Raw genomic sequence first — 16,178 nt, forward strand, 5'->3', positions numbered from 1 at the left:
ACTCTCTTTTATGATAAACCCATCCAGATTATATGATAAGTACTGATATTACCATGTATCTTAATACTGTAGCTTGCAGAATGAGAGAAACATACTTGAAAGCTACAAGTAAGAAGCTTGCTTCTACCTTGGAATGTCTGAGTTTCAGATTATCTAGTGACGGGCATTTCAAAGCATTTTAGCAAATTAACTATAGGGTGTGAAGTATATATACAATATATTTTTGGTCACCATTTAGTTTTTTTTTTACATTTAGATAATCTTTACAGTCATCTAACGCTAACTTAAAGTTAATCTCTACAAAAATGCTGCTAGTTTAATTACACTCACTACAAATGCAATATTAAGCAATTTATTTATACTCTATAATACATCATTTTAAATTTGGTCATAGCATTCCAGTTCAGTTTTTACATAGCCATATCCTCCAGGCATTTTAGAATGGATTTCAATGACTATAAATTGTTATAGGGAGCGACTTGTCCTGACAAATACAGACTATACCAGCCAGACAGTGAAGGATGATTCACTGAATAATTCTGTTTTATAGTATTGACTTAGACTATAAATCAGCCAGTATCCTTACAACGTAAACATTTGTCTTACTAACATATACAATAATTTATTCATCAGAGCATTCTACATACCATGCAATTTGATAATGTTTGTCATATGTGCATTTACAGTAAAATATGTGCTTTTCAAGAGGAAGACAGGCTCCCCAAGCTGTTTTTCCCTAAGCCTTGCCACAATCGCCAAATGTGGACATTAGGGAATGGGTTTCTGTAAAGAGCACTATACAAATGAACTCGATTTGACTTATTGTTCTTTCGTTTTTATGACCTGTCTCAACGAAACACAAAAACTTCATATGCTAGATGCAAAATTTTCAGCCAGATTGATATGCTTGAAATCTGACTGACCTGCCTTCAGGTGAGCACCTCAGAAAAACTGGAGAGCAACGATGAAACAAATGTGAGAGGAAAGAGTAAAAGACGAAGATGGAGTAATGGCAAGAGAGAGCTAAATCAAAATCAAAGTGTGTTTTCCCATATTTTTTTTTTGAAGATTAGTGCAAAAACAACAAGCTATGCTGTTTGTTGAATCCTGAATCATGAAATGTACCAAGGTTTTCACCAAGATATTAATCAGCACAACAGTCAGAATAATTAGAAGTGGAGTAAAGTTCAGCTTTGCCACTACAGGAATACACTCTATTTTAAATAGTAACGATATTTCTGTATTTTGATCAAATAGATGCAGTCTTGGACAGCATAAGAGACTTTAAAAAACGACCAGAAAGTACTGAGTCTTGAAATGCGTGCAATGTCAGGAGCACATCTATGATGCCTTAAAATATTGCCTCTGTAGGCAGCTCTCTAGGTTTTGGAACAGAGCCATAAAGTCATATTCCGTGTGCCCTCAAACTGTTGCGCTTTGCTCAAAAATAGAGAGCCCATCCCATGCAGTAAACTTCCCCCAGGGCCTTTAAAAAGAAAGGGTCAAATCTCAGTGACACCAGTGTCATATCACATTATTGCCAAATATCGCATCCTGTTATAGTGCATTAGATCTAGTAAGAAGCAAACAACAGTCAGAAATGTGGCTTAGTGGGTCATGAGTGAGCAGCGACATATTTCGCAGTGTTACGTGAATATACTGTTTGAATCAGACTTCTGCCTGTCGTTTCCAGTCTGTGCTTTACCTCTTATACCACTGAAATCAAATCAAAGAGCAGAAAGAGTTGGACATGACATGAGGTTGGCTGTCTTTTAATCATTTTTTGTCTTTATTACGCAGATGTTTGTCCGTTACAGTATTCAAGGACTTTAAAGATTTGATAGCGGTGCTGTTTTATCGTTAACGATAAGGAGGTATATTGGTCATTGAAGTCTCCAGGGGTTTCGCAATGTCAAGGTTACCACACAAACGAGCCATTTCAACAGCACCTCCGCTGAGATTTATTACACAGAAACCAGAGTCTGGACAGTCAAGAACTCTACCACATCCCACGACACTGAAATGGAGACTCGGTGTAAGCAAACAGACTGAGAAAGAGATGAGGAAACACACAGATGGGCTGAGACAGACGGTGAGATGAAAAGGTAGCTCCCACACCTGTTTTTCACCAAGCTAGAAAAGAAAGGAGAAGTCCTCACATACACCTGCACAGCTCTTGATATTTTCCTGCATGTGCTTGGCATAAGCAGTTCATTTTCCCCTAGATATTCTTCAAGTTTAACGACTCCATAATTACCCCCACACACAACTTCACAAAGCGATCCAGGAGGCTGAAGCACCGCGCTGCTTTGAACTTATCGCTTACAGGTGTTATCAAGGGAACGTACTGCGGCCCACTCCATTTCTATCCGATTTATCTGCAAACCACAGGTGCCTAGTCACCATGGGAACTACTGCACTTCTAAAGAGGTTACCCAAAAATGATCCAGTCCAGCTGAAATCCCAGCCGACTGTGATTCTCCAGCTGGCCAGTGTGTGCATGCTACCACTGACATTCAGACAGTCAATCTAAGAGATTTTGAGAGGACTCACAGCTTGTTTTCTTCTGCGTTAGTCCTCCTGTATATTAAAGCGTGTAGTTTTGATGTGGCACTCAATCACTGCCTTTATTCACGCTCAAGGCCAAATGTGCTCTTCACCATCATTTTACAGCTTGCTTCTTCCACCTGCATTTTCACTTGTTCTTTAAAGCTCTCCTATATAAAACATCTGAAATTAGATCTTTTTCAACTGATTTGCCTAGACAGCATCGAGATTAAATAGAGAGCAAATAAAGACTTTTGTGTCAATCTTTTGCTCATATTTTTCACCTGAGAAAAAAGCCTATTAATTAGGGATGTATAAAACTAAGGTCTTAGTTTATATTAGGTGGCCTTTGTACTATGCACATTCATTTAAATTAATCATTTGCTACAATGCACATACTGCGTTTTTACATTGTACTTATGTTTTTTTTTTTTTAAATACCTAAATGTAGTTACATCTGTAATTAATTTCTGTAATTACATTTGTAATTACAATGTTGACTGTAATTAGACCTTAAGCTACCCTTAAACCTAACCATACCACCAAACCTGTGACTAACCTTACCCGTATCTCTCCTCAATAGCAGCAAAAGGGTTTTGCAAAACACAATTCTAATATAAAGTGGAACCAAAACTATATATTTTCAAAATTGATTCGTTTTCTGAATGTTTAATAACGTCTCAAAAGGATAGGTCAACTAAAAATAACTTTCATTTATCTTTGGAACACATGAAGGTGATTAAATGAGAGATTTTTTTTTTATTATCACTTTTGGGCGCAGTGTTTTTAATCATTTATTTTTTTATGTCATATATTGGTCGATAATGCGTTTAATTCATCCAAAAAAAAATCTAACGTAACAACTAATTGCACTTTTCCAAGCTTCAAATTGAATATGGTTTTAAGAAGGGGTCACAAGACTTAAACTACTTAAACTAAATACTTACTAAATAAAACTCATTAACATACACATACATAAAGTTAGTCATGTAATGCAGTATGGATATGTAAAATATACACACAAATACACAAAACAAATTTTTAAAGTTCAGATTACTTACGTGGTTTGCAATTAAAATTTTGTTTTGCAAGACTAATTATTTTATATGTTTTGACAAGAATACCTTCACAACAATATCAAATAAATAAATAAATATATAATTATATAATAGGTTTTTTGAGCTTTGTGTTAGTATGTTAGCACTGTGTTTTAACCCTCATATGATGTTTAGATTGGGTCTGATGTTTTATTTTCTGTCTTCGAAGTCTTATATATAATAATAAAAATAAAATATCCCTTTTAGCATTCGTTTAATCCATTAAAAGAATAATAGTTAGTTGCAGCCCTACAAGCTGTGAATTGAGGGCTGGAGCGGTTGTGCTTTATAAGAGAGGAATTTAGAGACACAACTTCCCAGAGAGGGGCCTTGCCATGCTGAGAGTACTGCACACTAAAGCACAGCATGCTAAAATCCACTCCAAGAAGTTGACTCCAAAATTCCTTTTAAAGCATCAGTGCTACAAATAGTATTTAAGCTAAATATTCTGTCTCTACTAGTAATTTCACAGAGATCTTAACAACTGTTTAGTATTATCAAGACGCCATCATGTCTACGATCAAACATCTGAGATTCCAATAACTTTTCTTAGATTCTTCCAAGACCAAGATCAGATTATTATTATTTATAGGTTATTTTACAATGGGTACTCCAACCCAAAACGAAAATTTTGTCATTACTCACCCTCACGTTCCTCCAAACCTGTAAAAGATTTCTTCATCTTTGGAACACAAATTAATATATATTTGATGCATTTTGAGAGCTCTTGGAACCTCCATAGACAGCAATGAAATTAACATCATCAACATCCAGAAACATAGCAAGGACATCAGTAAAATAATCCATGTGACATCAGTGGTTCAACCGTAATTTTTCAAAGCCACGAGAATAGTTTTTTAAACCAAAAATGACTTTTGTCAACAGTATGGTTCCTCCGCTTTACTGTACCCCCCTTTTTGAGCCGCACAACACAGATACTTTTCTGCCGTTATTCACGCTTTGATTTGAATAAAAACAGTGTGCCTATGTGGTGCATATGGATATGCTCCCCAAAATGGCGCCTAAAGTGCCATGGAGGAGACAAATTGTTTAATAAAGTCATTATTTTTGTTTTACTTATGTACAAAGAGTATTCTCTTATCTTCAGAAAATAATGGTTGAAACCCTGATGTCACGTCCATTATTTTACATACGTCCTCATGTTAATTACATTGCTGTCTGTGGGAGGATCAGAGAGCTCTTTTTTTGTGTTCCAAAGATGAATGAAGGTCTTACGAGTTTGGAACGACATGAGGGTGTGTAATTAATGACAGCATTTTTATTTCGGGGTTAAGTGACATAATAGCGCAACAATGTGTTTTTAACACGTTAAAGTTGACACGAGTTAATTATTGTAGTTATTTTAAAAATTTGCTGACGCAAATTGATTGTGTTCCACGAGGAAATCTCTGCAATAACAGTTGTTTTGTTTGCCGTACTCACGCGACTTACGATCCCCTCATTTTGGGCGGGTTATCCCCCTCTGTGCTCACGGTCCTGCTTTGCCTTTGTTTCTTATGTTTGACACTGACGTGATAAATCTTCGCAAATGTCACTGACCAACCCATTGTGAACGCAGATGCAGAAGATCAAGACGAGAGAGAGCGTAACGGAGGAAAGGGATGAGCAAAGAGAGGAGAAACGGAGAATGAGTGAGAGGGCTTGAAAGAGGGATTGTGCAGGAGTCGCAGTGTTTGCCTGAGTGGATCAGTGCTGAAACAGAGCTAACCGCTGCACTCCAGCCTGAAGACCTGCCAACTCACACTCGCAGAGGACAGGGAAAGGCAACTAGACCGCCTGTGTGTGTGTGTGTGTGTGTGTGTGTGTGGTTTACAGTTGTTGTTTGAGTGTGCTGTTGTCTCCTGGCCTGCCACAGGTGTCTGCTCTGTGTACACGGCAGATAAAGGAGAAAGGGTGAGTGTGGTGAGTGATAAATTGCGCTTGTTACGGTGTGATTTGTCACTCTTTTTCCCACAGTCTGACTGCGTCCTCTTCCGTCTTTCCACCTTTGATGGTGGACTATAAAGTGCCACTGGAGATTTTCTGTTTCACATTCACTCGTCTGAAAAAGGATGCGAAATCATAATCGCAGTCTTGACTAGCTGCGCGCAAACATTTTTTCGCAGAAATTGGGATTCACGACTGAGATAACAATTGAAATTTGATTTCGTTTTTGTTTTTTGGTCTGCATTTGTTCATTTAAAAATATGCATCGCTTGACTATGCCTCATCTATGATGCATAATATATTATAATATCATTTCTTAAGTAAAATGCATTTTATATTTTTATGGGCAAAATGTCAGTTCGATTTAACTGTTCTGTAAAGAAAAAAAACTTATTACAACAATAAAATTCATGCAAAAAAAAAAAAAAAAAACAATTGTTGTTTGACATTACTGCCTATTTTTGAAAATTTATTTTTACTAAGCCAGGCTTGTTAAATTAGGGTCTTTAGTTGATGAGAAGCTAGTCATTTGAAATAACTTTAAAACAAAAATAAGTCAAAATAAAGCACTTACTAAAACATATTTAATATTTGTTGGCCTACATGTCATTTCACCCTTAACTGGAATGGAAGAAACATAAACATGCAAATGTGTTTTTATATTCTTAAAACAAAAACTTGAAAATATTTTAGGCTAATCGTTGAATTTCACATTTTAGCAATTCTGTGCAAAGCAATTCATATTCATTAGTATTGGAAAGAGGATATGAATAAATTTACCTGTTTGAGGACATTTTATGCAGCTGTAAAAAAGCTCTTGTTCATAATTATTAGTGAATGAGAGCCATTCCGTCTGGAGTGTATATATGTGTGTGCGTGTGTGTGTGTGTGTGTGTGTGTGTGTGTTTTACGTCCACAGCAGGGCTGGATGGTGTCATAGACACAGAAAGAAGAATTGATTAAATTAGTCACTGTAGACATGACATGGAGAGCCCCGATGACACAGTTCCACTCCGGCACAGCAGTTCTTTTGACTGTTGGCTGCACATGAGTGCGGATGGCATGGGGTGGTAAAATGTCCAGAATATATCAGCTGGCCTTGCTCCCAATCACAAACCCAGCATGTGCTTGATGGGTTGATCATGTATCTGAATCCCTTTCTCTGCTTGTTTTGTCATCTTCACGGTCAGCCAAACAAAGAGAAAACCACTGCGGCTTGATGTTGCATTTACTGAAGATTTATTATATATCCACAATGACCTTACCGGCAATATAGAATTAACCAAAAACTTGAATCTCTTGATTATTTCATAGTTTTTATGGTGTCATTAGTCTAATTTCACCGTCTGTCTAGATACATTTTTATACAGTACGGAAATATTATTTAATCTTTATATTGGTGCTCATAGCTGAAATTAAAGTATTGAATGTACTGAAATGATTAAATGCGTATTTTGTGTTCATTTAGTGCTAAAAATTTTGAAAATGTGGCACTTTTCACTTGATTTCATTTCTTAAATATACTATATTTTTACATGCAAAATCAATTTTTCTACAATGCTTGTTTTGGCTTTCTTTTGATTAAAAAACAAATCCTTTAAGCCGTCAAAGAGGAAATACATGAATATTAAGGTATATTTCAAGATATTAAATCTCGTTTCTCGCTATATCGTGAATACCTACTGCATATAGGCCGTCAGTATATTGTATCTATTTATACGTAGCCTATTCATTAATTTAAAAGCCACATCAAAGCTGACCTCCTTTCAGACCACGGCTTTTAGAGTTGAAGGTTTTTTAGAGCATCTCAAAGCTTCACATTACTCTCTTTTCAACATGGTATTTATTCTGCAAGCTTCTGGTTTTTTATGTATCTCTGCCTTGTATTTCAATGCTCCATTTCTGAGTTTTCATTTATGTTTTCTTTTGTGCACCTGTCTCGTTTTTGTACGACTCGTGTCAGAGTTTACTTTGTGCAGAGATTGAAAATCCAGAGCACAAACAGATGTGAAAGAAAGTGTCTTTGGTGACAAACGTAGTTCCGAAACAGAGGGTGTTGCCGTCTGTTAAAAGAAGTGCTTCTGGGTTGATGCTACAGCTGCTCATACAATCCCGCTCATTAGTTCTCATACCCCCCCCTCTCCTTTTTTTTTAAATAATCATAATAATAATAAATAAGAGCAGTCATTAAAATTGCATTTTATTGCACTGAATTTGCATTAAGTTTCTTAACATCATGCCTCTTGCAGCAATTGATATACTCAGGCGCCTTTGTTACAAAAGACTGCAAGCAAAGGGTATCAAGGGTATCAGAATTTCTGAACAGGATCGTTTATGTAAATTGAATTTTTTTTTGTCTGGTGGAATCTTCCAGATCCTGTTAGGGGGAACGTATGAGCAACTGGGAAGTGAATAAAATGGTTGTGATTCACTTTATTTAGTTGCAATTTCATCAGTCAGCAGCGGTTTCACTCCATAAAGTAACACACTTTTCCCACTGTGTGTGTGTATGTGTGTGTGTGTGTGTGTGTGTGTCCTTCAGGTCGCCCCCTCCCTCCCACGCCTTCATCCAGTCTGCTCCCCCAGCCCCTCCTCCCCCTTCCGCCCCTGCACCAGGCCGCCACCTCCATCAGGGAGTGTCAGATGCCCCTTTTGGACAGCGGCTCATCCCATGCCATACTGGACCCCCTCCCGGCACGAGTTCTCCCCCAACTCCTACCTGTTCCGTGCACAGCCCCCCACCACCGGTAAGAGCGTCTCACTGCACTGCCGCATTCTCCATCATAACCAGCACCCTAGTGTCATCGCTCTCAGCCCCTCCCTCCACCCACACTCAACCCGCCCCGCGCACCGATGCTGTCCCGTCGCCATAACCCAGATTTTAGGAATAAGGCGTGATTAAATTCAATTAGGGTGATTATTAGACTGTGTTGTAAAGGAAACATAAAATTATGTTTATGAACTCATGAGTTATGCAAAATAGTACGAGGGATATAATGTTAAACTGAAAATTATCAACACGGTCATGTCTACAGTCTATATATTATTGCTTAATTTTAATTCTGGTTACATAAAAGCAGTCATTTTAGAAGTTGAGAAATGAATTATTTATAGTGCTGTCAAATTATTATGAAATGATAAAATGAAAAAGCTTTTTTACATAATATATTTGTGTGTACTGTATATATGTAAATGTATATATAAATACACACGTACAGTAATATATAGTTCATATATTACTGTAAATATGTGCAAATAGGTATGTAAAATAATAGAAACAAATAATATAATAATATATTTAAAAAAAATTATCTTTAAAAGTGCATGTGTGTATATTTATAAGCTCATAAAAAACGTACACTGTACACACATATACTGTGTGAACATTTTTTTTTATTTTTGATGCAATTAACTGTGATTAACCATTTGAAAGCACTAATTATTTACCATCGTGAAATATTCTGAAAGTATTGTTAAGTATTGTTGATTCAAGTTATGTACGCAACTTATCTAGCGATATTTATTTAAAAAGCATTACAGGTTAAATTTTGTTTGTCTTGAAGAAGCTTGATGCCAACTGGTGCTGATTTCTCCAGGGGTTTGAGTTGATCAGTCAGTTTGCTTCAGAATCCAAAGTGAATTATAATGTTTTATTTTAGTTTAGTTTTTTTGCATCACGCAACAAGCAATTTTACATTATATAAGAAAAGAAATTAGACCAATTGCATAAATTAATTATATTAGTACTCTGAAAATATCATCCAGTATTTATTTACATTTGAGTTAATTCACTTATTGAAAATTAAGCGTATTCTCTAAATGGTATAAATTTCTGTATTTATTAGGAGTGTAACGATTCATTTGCAAACCCTGACGGTTCATATGCACTGATCTTGAAACATGGATTTTTGAATCATGTATCATTGATTTCAGCCCGTAATCTATTCAAAGAATTGAATAAATTGCTATGTCTGTAGGGATTCAATGCTTACATTTTTTTTTTTAATATTTAAAAATTAATGGAGACCATGAGCAGAGTTGTTTGTGTCTTCACGTCTCTCCTTCACTCGCTCCTGTCGCTATGTTCTCTCCTTAGCGCTCGTGGCCAGTACTGCAGAAGTAAAGTAGTTTTACTGTAGTTATTCGGTGGCTCTCAGACATACCATGGACGTTACCTGAGCAGTTGAAGGCTGCGCATTTACTGCGTTGGACGGAGCGAAAACATTGACAGTGTCTTAAAGCGTAAACACAATTCCATTGAATGAAAAATTGCTTCTCACTGTGTTGAACTGAATGTAAGCAAACTGTTCAAATAACCACAGCGTTTACAGCCTTGAAGTAAGAGAATGAGGTTGATCTCTCAAACTCATACATGAAAGTTGCATTCGTTGCTATAGCATACAGATATCAAGTGCGTTGTCTTTCAAAATCATCATTTGCCAATAGGCAGAAAAAGTTCAATACTGTAGCTATTTTATGAAAATAACGTAAGGAAGGTGACATCGTGCAAAGGTCGCGGGTTATCAACACTATAGATAATATTACTTTTTAAGCCTTTTTTTTACCTTGCTTTAAAGAAATTTCTACATATGTTATGCTATAGCTTCATTGAACTACCATCTAAAAATGTTTAAAAGTGTTATTATTATTATTATTTGCCTCATTTGACTCCATAAAGACTGCTTTATAATTTTTTCCCTGATTAAGCATTTAAAATATTTTTCAAAAATATCCCGTGAATGCTATTAAAAAATGCAGAGTGGAATTATAACTTGGCTCAAATCGAATCATTCGGAATTTGCAAAAAACATTCTTTAATCGAATTTAAAACCTATGAATCTTTAATCTAAATGTCACACAGTCTAGCCACGTGGATGCACAAAATTGTCAGCACGGCCAAGGCTGGATTTAATTATTATTATTATTATTATTATTATTATTTATTTTACAATTACATTTTGTGAATGACTTAATTCATTTTCATTTCTTCTAATCTTCCTGCAACCAATAATTAATTGCACAAACACATTGCGTTGAGCACAAACAATTTTATCCTTGTTGCAAGCGCAGTGTGGGTCATATCTTGTGTAACCTTGCATAGTTTTTGCTCTCTTTTTTTTTTGTAAGGCTGAGGGCATGTGACGCAACCTCTCTGCGTTTGCCATTGCATTCAGCGTTGTTTTCCCCTGCGGATCCACATTTGCTGCTTTGATCACTGAATATTAAAGGGTTTGGTTCGTATCATTATAAGTTGTAAAATGATAAATATGTCGATAACAAATTCTAGATAAGTTTGATATTTAGTTTGGAGGTGTTGTATTATAAAAAGCAGGATGATTGAGGTGGGTGGTGAGTTTTTGTGCAGTTAACAGTCTGTCACGGGTAAGAGATCTGAGACGATTGCATCCCGCCACAACGGTTCTGCGCACTTCCCCCCGTCTATCTCTCTCACACACTCTGTCCTTCTCTCCTTACGCTTGTATTGACAGTCCTCTCATTCTCCATAACCTCTTAAACTAAACGTAATGCAACTTAGATGAAAGATCTACATTTTTTAACATTTTTATCTTTTATCAACTAAATATTCCCTGTTTTATTAATGTCATTATTATTACTAACCATTATTATTATTACTATTGTCACTGGCTTTGTGTAAATTGTGCTCATTTAAGAAATTTTGATCACGTTGAATATGTTTTGCACCACTTAAATTGCTTAAAAACATATTTACGCCCATTTGCATTCTAGTTATTATGTAAATTTAAATTCATACTTTGCTTATTTTATTAAATGTCAGTTGGATTGGTAAATTCACTGTTATCATTTATTATAATTTGTGTGTGTGTGTGTGTGTGTAAACAGACCATGTTTGACTGCTGTCTGTTTTTTTTTTTCCCAAAAACATTTTTATATTTCAGAATACCATAACTAAATTTTCCTTATTTTCCTGTGCATTCAAAGTAATTCGCTTAGACATATCACAGATTAAAGTCACTGAGAATATATTTAATGTTGTGGTGTTTTTTTAATTTTTTCTTTTTTTATTATACTCTATTTTATATTCCTGGTGCATATATACACGCAAAAATATTTTCTATTTCATATCTATTTCATAGATCCTTGCATAAAAGTACTTCATTAATTTGTGCGCGTGTGTGTGCGTTGTAGTTTGTGAGTTTTGATTATGGATTCTGTTTGCTCGGTTTTAGCAGTATTTATGAATTTTACATTGGAAACTTTTCATGTTCGCTCTAATCTTTTGCATTACTTTACCGGCACGGCCAGAGCAGCTGGATTTTAAGAATAATGCTTTATAATTATATTCAAATCACTGTTACAACTGGGTAATTAATCAGAGAGTTTGAAATTGTAATTATTTATCGCATGAATATGATAATGCTGGTGTATTTTTTTTTTTTATTCATACACAATAATTTATCGCAAGTATATTTGATTGGACCAGATAAAATAAATGAATAAATAAAAATCTGCGCTCTCCCTTGCTCATATGGGAAAGATACATCATGCCTTGCACAACCTAGCATACAAACAGTCTGTTTAGTTAAATTATGAAGGCTGTGGTGGTTCTTGTTAAAATATGTTAACATCAAGCTTTGACACCTTTTTAAGTTAAGAGTGTTAATTAACTAGGAGTCTTTCAACACTCTTTGAAAACATGCAGAATGAGAAAAAAAACCTTTGATATTTGCACCAGTCGTGTTTTTATCAGTCAGCACAGCAGAAGCAGCTTTTTGAAATGGGTCAGAATTTTATAGATGAAGTGGAATTATAGGCCTATCTTTGTTCAAGAAAGACGTGATTATATACCACAGATGTTTGCCTTTTATATTCAGTAATCCTTTCATAATGAAGGTTCATTACATGACACCAGGCAGCCATATTACTCCTCTGTGCGTGTGAAACACTTGCAGATATTTAATATATACGGGTGATCATGCAGAACTGTTATTCCTCTGAAAATTCACTTCACGGTCAGCTGTAAGCACGCATGAATTATCACGGTGCGCTATCGGCCGCAGCATCACCGTGCAGACTATTCATTCTTAATTCTCCTAATTTAACAGATACGACAGCTGAAATTGTTATTATTATTGTATTGTTTTAGACGCTGTCTGCCAGTATGAAAAAAATGAAAAATTAACCTCTACACTTGTACTACGTTACAATAATATAGAAAGTTCTGCATATACGAAAGTCCTTACCTAATATGTAATTATTAATATTTACTAAAATAATGACTGCACGTTAAAATTATTTGTTTACGTATGTATTATAGTTAAATATTTATTTTAAAAAACTATTTTCATATGTGACCCTGGAACCCTGTTATGATAGGACGATATTTGGCTGAGATACAACTATTTGAAAATCTACAATTTGAGTGTGCAAAAAATCTAAATATTGAAAAAATTGCCTTTAACGTCGTCCAAATTGAGTCACCAAAATAAAGTATTTGTATGTTTATGTTTGAAAATCTACACGAAATGTCTACATGGAACACATATTTTATATATTTAAATAAATACATGAATGAATGAATATTTGCTTGAATGTATGTATAAAAAATATTAAAACGATGTCTAATGCTTTAAAATGAGATCAGCTACTCATAAAAATCTTGATTGCATGAAGTGCAATAGTCACTTTTATGCTGTTTAAAAACATGGAAATGACTGGTAAGAAATAAAGACTAATAATAATCTAACACTCTGACTAATACTGCTACAATAATAATTAATAATAATAATAATAATGGTGTATACTGATATGTTGTATAAGCACAGTTCCAAGACATACAAGCTGGTTTGAGGTGGCAGCAATGCTCACCCCTGAAGCGAGAGTAATTGGTATGCACTGATGTTCTTCTCCTCCGTGTGCATGTGTGTGTGATTATTCTGCATCGAGACGGGTCAGGTTCGAGCCTCTCGGCCTCAGAGGTGTCATCCACGCGACCGAGGTGTGCTCGGGAACCAGAGCTTAACGTGCGTCTGGGAGACCCGTCATGTCAGTTCGCTCGCTCTTTTTCCCATCCCTCTCTCCCCCAGTCGCCCTCCACCCTTCCCCTCAGAGTTTCTGTGGCGCTCTCCGTCCCTCCTTCCTCTGTCATCCTCTCCCTGTCGAGTCATCCTGTTCACCCAGTTTTCAGCCCTCTGTGCGCTTCGACGCTCGCTGCTCCTGGAAAGAGCTTCGCTCTTAGCGTGCTAATGCCACAGATAAATTATTCATATCTAGTTTCTGTGTTGTTCTTTTCGCTATTTCTGGAGTGTCTTGACTGTGGGAAAAAAAAATGGTAATAAGGAAATGGGTGGAAGTTTGTGTTACGGCTTGAGCTCTGTTTTCAGCTGTGAGGTGAATAAAACGCTTTCATTTGTGTCAGCCAAGCATCAGAATAAATGATATATTTGGGGAACCTAAACATTAGCGGTATAATGAATGTAATTATGATTTGTGAATTGTTTGGGTGGCATTTGTAATCAGAGTAGGATGTCATTACTCCCTAATTAGTCAAAGTGTCTGAGACAGACTATTTTTTTCCGTATGTGACCCTGGACCACAAAACTAGTGATATGTTTTTGTTTTTTAGATACAGTCAAAAAAATATGGAACCTGGAAAAAAAAATCTAAATATTGAGACAACTGCCTAAATTAAGTTCTTAGCATTGCATATTATTAATACAAAAGTTATATTTTTTATATATTTACAGTAAGAAAATTTTAAAATGTTTACTGAATATCCTGATCATGTAAAAAATAATAGAAAATAAAAATAATGAGCTTTCCCCCATCAGCCATTGGCCAGGCTGACAGACAGCCCCGCCCTAAACTTCCATCATTGGCTGAGATGCAGTGGTTAGCAATAATAAGTGCTTCTTAGGATAGCGATAATAAGTATTTACACTATTCATTAAAATTAATTGGACACTAAAAATTGGACACCTAAAATAGATGCTGTTTTGAAGACCAAACAATTTAGATTTTCCTGTAAGGGCAGTTCGTCGTCGTGTTGGCACTGCATTATAATTTATTGTACTGAGGCACACAAGAATGAAAGTCAGACAGATTTGAAATGACATAAGAGTGAGCAAAATTGAGTTTACTATACTATAAATTTACAAAATGTAAATTATATAAGGCCTGCATATTAAGCTGGAGTAGGAGAAAATGTTTAAATGCGACACACTTCAGCTTTAAATCCTAGAACTAAGATGAAGAAGGAAAGGCCAGCTGGTGTCCAGCGCTGAGCTATTTTTGTATATTCTGGATCCTCAGTTCTTCAATAGCACAGGAGGGAGACGTCAGCTGATCTCACTGTATCTCTCCGCACGCAGATCTGACTTTTACTGAGAATAAAACCACTTCATGTGTCAAGACAGTATATTGTAGGAAACGGGTGGTATGACTATATGTCAGCAGGTATTTTGAGATTTTGCTGTACAGTTTGTACTGCAGTGTGGTTCTCACAGTCCTGGAAGGAAATCTGGTAACTTTAAAAAAGTTTTTTTTTTTTTTTTTTTGGGATATTTTATAAATGTAATTTTTAATTATTTCTTGAAATGCTCTTAGTGAGTCTGTTCTGTCAAAGAAAAAGAAACCTTATCCGGTCATCACACAAAATTATGAAAAAAAAGCAAACATCGGAATGAATCGGTCAGGAAGTGTGGGAACCCGACCGCAGCCGATGAGTCAGCGGCAATGACTTTATACTTAACATGTGAAAGCTTCAGAAGTTGTTATCAAATGGTGTTGATAAGCATAACGTCAGTATAGCTGTTATCACTTGCCAAACTGATTTACGTCATGCGTAATGTGTTCATCTGTTGTCTATATTAATAAGCCCACAAGGCTTATGCAGTCACAATTTATCACCGTACCTAGCAGTTCTACAGTTTTACTTTTGTTGTGTTAAATAATTGTAGATTCTTTTTTTGCGCTGTTGGCAAAATAATTGTCGTTTTTTTCGAGTTCCGAAAATAAAAAAGAAAATATTAAAATGAGATGATGTTACTGTCAAAAAAACAAACAAAAAAAAAAACTGAAGCATTACCACATGGTTTGGATCAGTTAGATTATGTTTATGCTCACCAAGGCTGCATTTATTGAATTAAAAATACAGTTATAGCTGTAATAGTTTGGACTACTGTTATAATTTACATTTACAAGAACTTACATTTTTATGTGTATTTTATTAACTGAAATATATATTTTATTCTGTGTATATATATATATATATATATATATATATATATATATATATATATATATATATATATATATATAGTCTACAGACTACACAGACATTTAAAAATTTGAGGTTGATCATATTTTTTTCTCTCTTAGGCGGCGTTTATTTGACCAAAATGCAGTAAAAAAAAAAGTAATATTGAAATGAAATATAGTTAAAATAGTTAACTACATATATATATCTAATACTTTTTCCAAGTCCAGTCTCTTCAGTGACATAATTCTTCAGAAATTATATGCTGTGGAAAGATGTCTTATTATTTTCAACCCTGAAAGCATCATGCGTCTTCATATTTTCTTTCATTGACGAAAAGAAAGTTCAAA

The 16,178-nt window shown here is 35.3% G+C and overlaps 1 protein-coding gene across 4 annotated transcripts in view; it reads left to right on the forward strand.

The window, feature by feature from the left end:
• Nucleotides 1–16,178, forward strand: part of tenm2b (teneurin transmembrane protein 2b) — a 341,968-nt gene that overhangs the window by 261,949 nt on the left and 63,841 nt on the right. Inside the window, exon 2 of one of the 4 annotated variants that reach the window (XM_043221673.1) lies at nucleotides 8,134–8,338. The exons of the other annotated variants lie outside the window; for them this stretch is intronic. Coding sequence (XP_043077608.1) covers nucleotides 8,263–8,338 — 76 coding nt within the window. The 5' untranslated portion in view covers nucleotides 8,134–8,262. The remainder of the gene's footprint in view (nucleotides 1–8,133; nucleotides 8,339–16,178) is intronic. 4 annotated transcript variants of the gene reach the window in all.

The sequence above is a fragment of the Puntigrus tetrazona genome, chromosome 21, assembly GCF_018831695.1.
Source record: "Puntigrus tetrazona isolate hp1 chromosome 21, ASM1883169v1, whole genome shotgun sequence".
In the NCBI taxonomy this organism is placed as follows: Eukaryota; Metazoa; Chordata; class Actinopteri; order Cypriniformes; family Cyprinidae; genus Puntigrus; species Puntigrus tetrazona.